The 6,000-nt window shown below is 37.4% G+C and overlaps 1 protein-coding gene across 1 annotated transcript in view; it reads right to left on the bottom strand.

Moving 5' to 3' along the window:
• Positions 1-453: 453 nt before the first annotated feature.
• The window catches only part of DLAT (dihydrolipoamide S-acetyltransferase), a 30,750-nt gene continuing 25,203 nt past the window's right edge, over positions 454-6,000 (bottom strand). The window contains exons 12-14 of the mRNA XM_004749812.3: positions 4,003-4,165; positions 2,889-3,025; positions 454-2,309 (exon numbers count right to left, since the gene is read on the bottom strand). Coding sequence (XP_004749869.2) covers positions 2,180-2,309; positions 2,889-3,025; positions 4,003-4,165 — 430 coding nt within the window. The 3' untranslated portion in view covers positions 454-2,179. The remainder of the gene's footprint in view (positions 2,310-2,888; positions 3,026-4,002; positions 4,166-6,000) is intronic.

Genomic DNA, 6,000 nt, shown 5'->3' with positions numbered 1-6,000 from the left:
GCCAGTTAACTCCTTTAACTCCTTTTCCAGACCATGCCTTGGGATACCATAACTTCACTCACAAACCTCAGGTTTGGTATAAAGTATCTAACACGTCCAGACTATGCTTTCATCTCGCTGTGTGGCACCATCCACCATGCGGTGCTTCAGTTAACTCCCTAAGCTTCAGGTATTAGATTACATCCTCCTAAACTCAGTCTTCTTTTTCACTAATTCTACATGCTTAAAATGCATTTCTATTAAAAGTGTACACGTATATAGCTACCTCTGGCTTTAGTTTAATGTGAAAAATAATTACCAACACATCAAAATTAGATAAGACACACTGAAAACATACAGTTTAATTATTAAATAATTTTAGCCAAAATTTTAAACTTTTTTCAGTTCTGGTAAGAAAAATAGACTGAATCCAGATTTGGATTATACCCCAGATTAATTTTTAACTCCAAATAATTTTTATTAGAAGACAACTTTTTATTTTTCTTTCAAGGGAACAACAGAGCCATAAGCATTTGCCAAAAATGAATTATCTTTGAAGTTTCATGTATTTGAACCAGGTGTGGCTCACACCGATGGTCCCTTTTGATTAGCTTGTTCCTTCTTCACAATCTTCAATTCGAGCTAACATTACTAATTACTGAAAAATCAATTTATGTACTGTTTTCATAATACAGTGAGGGAAATATTCTGGAATATATGCAGTGTCATTTCTGCACCATTTAATAAAGAACATTTAGAAACAGATTCAACACTGAAAGACGTAAATTTCAGGGGACCGTTCCACATATATACAAGGAAACACTGGTCAGATTTATTTTAAATAATCATAAACAATTCCAAATAATTTATTAAAAACTCATCAATGGAAAGTCTGGAATTGGGATAATATGCCAAATTCATTTTTATTATCCTGAATATCACAATATCACCTCTTCCACTTCCCCTCCCCTAAGAAGAAAGGCAAATTGTAACAAAATGGAAAAAAATATTTAGGCTGATAAGGCAGCAAGCAACTTATTTTGTTTCTTTCCAATAGGATTTTAGGACTTTCTTATTGTACATGAGACAACACCGAGTGGAAAAACACAGAACACTTTCTCTGTATACACTGAACATTTTTTACTTTATCCAAGTAGAAAATGACCACTTTGCTTCTAATCTTTTAGCACTCCCAACTGCTTAGCAATGTCTCTCTCCCCCTCTTCCCTTCAGACAGGACTTGGTGGTAAATGGACTTTGGCACATATCTCACTAGAAACCATATTTTACATATGTACACTTACTCCACAGTTTCTTGATAACAGATTTCCAAAGTCATTTGAGTAACAGATTCTGATAATTAAGTTCATTTGCAAGTAACCAACAGTTAATTATTGAGGAATAATTTCTAGTTTCTGTTAAATTCTATAAGCATATTCTTTTATTTGGAGGTAATTTTAAATTCTGCTCTCAAAATTACACATGTTAAGTTGTTTAAATAAATACCCACACAAATTCTTTTATAACAAGTGCCGGTTTATATTTTTATCTTCATCTCAAGGGGCAAAACCACCATTTTGGGATTCATAGAAAAATAAACAAAGGACAGACAGCTGGTTGGAGAAGTCTAAGAGAATGTTAACTTTTAAAATTTCACTTATTTTTCTTGACGTTCTCTACCCTTCCCATCCATAAAAAACCATGATCATGTAACAGAAAAATTTAAATTGGGGTTAAATTCCAAAATCAAGTTCAATTCAGAGCCTTTCTCCAAAGAGAATGAACTTCTCTTTTTTCCTTGACTTCTCTTTCTCTCAAATGAGCAAAACATTTGAGGCAATTAAATTTCAAAACCTCAAGGTTTCATCCAGATTACCTTTGTGTATCTGTTTCAACACGGAACCACAATTCTAGCTCTACAGTTCCCAATGGAAGTACTTATCACCAAAAGGCCAGGCCACATGTTCCCTTGACTAGGAATACACAGTTCAAAATCTGGTGTTCATTAAATGTGTACAATATGTGGGTGTAATTGGCATTTAAAAAATTCAGTAATGCCCATTACAAATAACTTATCTGGACAGACTCAAAAACAACTGGTTAAGTTTAAAATAAAAAGAACCACCTGTGTAATAATATATTTATATCAGGTAAGAATGAACCACTGTGACCTGGGAGAGTCTAGAAATTCTTCAGTTAATTATAACAACATGGTGATGGGTTTTTCAAGGTACTTTCTAAACTCAGCAAGCCACTGGGCTCCAACTGCTCCATCCACAACCCGATGATCACAACTGAGTGTAACAGACATCATGCTAGCCACATCAAATCTAGAAAAAGATAAAAACAGTATTAGGTATGCTGAAAGCAATTACTAGCTTTTAGCCAGTAACCAACCCAAACGCCAGCTCCAGCCGAGTGATATTATTTTCTACCTACTCTTTAAGTTATATACACCAAAGAGCCATCTGGAACACGGGCTGACAAACTACAGCCCACAGGCCAAATCCCGCCAAATGTAGGTATTCTGGAATTCATTTACGTATTGCTTACGTCTGCTTTCTCACTACAATATTTGCAACAGAGACACCATGACTCAAAAAGCCTAAAACATTTACAACCTGCTCCAAGAAAAAGTATGCTTACCCCTGACCTATAGTACATAAGGCTTCTCATTTCAAATAGGACTAACTGCATACAGTAAAAGAAGGGTTGATGTCCTGAAAAACTTCATTCTATACTCACACCTCATTGTACCTGAACCTCCAACAGGCTGTGCCAATAATTATAAAACCGAGACTCAAACACAGGTATGATGTAAAAACAAAAACCACAACAACCACCAAAAACCAAACAGGTATAATATAATGAAAATGAACTTACAACTTCCTCTTTATTTTGATACTTACCCTTTTTCATTATCTGCTGGAATCAGCCTATCTTCTGAAGCACCAATTGCCAAAATACATGCTTGAGGTGGGTTAATAATAGCAGAGAAGTTCTTAATTCCAAACATTCCTAAATTGGAGATTGTAAAAGTGCCACCCTAGAGGAAAAGAGATTAAAAATCATGTTAATTGGTTGTCAACATAAGCCAGGAAAAAAAAGACAAATGTTCTGTGGAAAGACCTTGAGATAATCTTTAAGAAAGGCCTCTGAACTACCATTAAAAAAAAAAAAAAAAAAAAGGAAAGAAAGGGGCACCTGGGTGGCTCAGTGGGTTACAGCCCCTGCCTTCGGCTCAGGTCATGATCTCGGGGTCCTGGGATTGAGCCCCGCATCAGGCTCTCTGCTCAGCGGGGAGCCTGTTTCCCCCCTCTCTCTCTGCCTGCTGCCTACTTGTGATCTCTCTGTCAAATAAATAAAATCTTTAAAAAAAAAGGAAAGGAAAACATTGAGCACAAGGTGACAAACGTGACTTAGCTTGATTATGATCATTTCACAATGTATACATACAGCAAAACATCAAAACTATATACCCTGAATATATACAATTCTTATTTGCTATTTATACACCAATAAAACTAAAAGGGGGAAAAAAAGGTAGGCCTTAATGGAACACACTTTAATGAAAATACATAACCATTACAGTATGAACATAAGTCATAAGTGTTGCAAACTGCTAGAAAATGTCTTTTCAGATTTTGATAGGGTATTCACTTTTTAATTTTTTTTTATATTCACTTTTTTTTTATTCAGGGGCATGTATCAATAAGAATATAAGGCAGAATCAAAGGTGGAAAATGCAATAAAAGCATTACGCCACCCTTTATAAAAAGACTTTATTTACTTGAGAGAGAGTGAAAGAGAGCATGAGCAGTGGGAAGGGGCAGAGGGAGAGGGACAAGCAGACTCCCTGTTGAGCAGGGAGCCCGATGCAGGGATCTATCCCAGGACCCCAGGATCATGACCTGAGCCCAAGACACACCCTTAACCCACTGAGCCACCCAGGTGCCCAGCATTATGCCACCCTTAAATATAACATAATTCTTCATATTCAGAAAGGAAATAAATAATACCTACCTGGAACTCATGAGGCTGTAGTTTACCCTCTCGTGCTTTGGTTGCTAAAGAAACAACATCATTAGCAATGGTTTCCAGTCCTTTTATATGAGCATTAAATACGATCGGTGTAATGAGTCCTGCAGGGGTACTGACTGCTACACTGATATCCACAACATGGTTTCTATTTCAAAAGAAAAAAGAAAATTTCAGTAATCATCGCAATATTTACTAAGAGCTTACGTGTCAGATTAAATAAGAATACTGACATTTACCTCAGTCTAGGGTACTTTTCAGCCAGAGGGATAGCTTTCCCAGTTTTTACATTTTGCTATGCCCTCTTAACTTGGACTTTTTAAAAATGAACAAGAAATGTGTCAGTAGTTTGGTTTCACATGTGCTCTAACTGCCTTGCACCTGCCCTGACTGACACACGGGTGCAGGTGGAGAAGGCCCAGCATTCGCCCGGCATTCAGCGAGAATTACACAAAGAGAACTTCTTGAATTCTGAGGTGAAGTGAACTTGGTGGAGCGGAGTCTGCAGGCAGAGTCTGCGCAGACGGAAGGAAGAGTGGAGGGACAGGACTGTGTTGTGGGAGAAACGGGAGAGTTCAGGATGTAGGGTGGTGGTGTCTCAACATAATAGTAGGATTCCTAATCTGTATTATGCCAAGGGTACCTTTCCATCTTGGTCCCACCTCAGAATACATATTTTTAACACAGAAAATAAAATACTTATTGACCAAAACAATTAATTATTTAATTAATTAAAATTAAAGTATTATTTAATTAAAGTAATTAAAGTATTTAATTTTATTTTACTTACTTTAGTTTACCTATTTAATTAAATACTATTTAATTTAATTACTTAATTAAAATACTTAATTACAAAACAAATACAACTAAATAAAAAAACAACTACATTGAGGGGTGCCTGGGTGGCTCAGTGGGTTAAGCCTCTGCCTTCGGCTCAGGTCATGATCTCAGGGTCCTTGGATCAAGCCCCGCATCAGGCTCTCTGCTCAGCAGGGACCCTGCTTCCCCCTCTCCCTCTCTGCCTACTTGTGATGCCTCTCTTTCTGTCAAATAAATAAATGAAATCTTAAAAAAAAAACAAAAACTACATTGAAATTCAATTACCAAACTATTCAAAAAACAAAATTATGATACATGTATCAGCTCAATAACAAGATCTGCCAAAAGCAAAAAAACACTTTTAAAAGATACCTGCAATAACTATAATCTGATATGAAAGTAAGTGATTTTTATTGGTCACCAGTACAAGTACTATTAATAGTAACTCTTTGATTTGTTCTCTACATTCATAATAGGAAGAAATGCCAAATTTCAGTTAGAGGTTAGTGGAAAGGAATAACTATTTTCCCCTCATCCACATTCCCAAACTCTTACATTGTATCCACAGCCTCCTTGGGGTTTGTGTTAGGACCCCTGCCAAAGTGTTCTGCAACTGAGAAGAAATTAACACTTCACATGGAGGAAGAACTCCAGCTACTTCTAGACACAAGCCTTAGAATATTACGGGTACCAAATCCCTCAGTGTGCCCAAGCTGACCAGGAGTCATGGGACTGTCATTTGTGAACACAAGGACCTTGTTGAATAATTGTGTGTGACCCTTTAGCAGCTACCACAGCGGGGCTATGGCCAAGGTATCACAGCAAATACTGCTTTCTTTTTCTTTCCTTTTTCCTTTTATTTCTTTTTTTAATATTTATTTGTCCAAGGGAGCACATAAGCAGGGGGAGCCGCAGGCAGAGCAGGTACAGGGAGAAGTAGGCTCCCTACTGAGCAAGGACCCTGATGCAGAACTCGATCCCAGGATCCTGGGATCATGACCCCAGCCCAAAGCAGCCACTTAACTGACTGAGCCACCCCAGCATCCCAAATACTTCTACTTTTTTTTTTTTTTTAATTTATTTGACACAGAGAGAGAGAGAGCAAGAGAGGGAACACAAGCAGGGGGAGTGGGAGAGGGAAAAGCAGGCCTCCCGCCCAGCACG

The sequence above is a fragment of the Mustela putorius genome, unplaced genomic scaffold (genome assembly GCF_011764305.1).
Source record: "Mustela putorius furo isolate JIRA1106 unplaced genomic scaffold, ASM1176430v1.1 tig00000198_pilon_pilon_pilon, whole genome shotgun sequence".
Lineage (NCBI taxonomy): Eukaryota > Metazoa > Chordata > Mammalia > Carnivora > Mustelidae > Mustela > Mustela putorius.
This window is presented reverse-complemented; position numbering and strand designations above follow the sequence as displayed.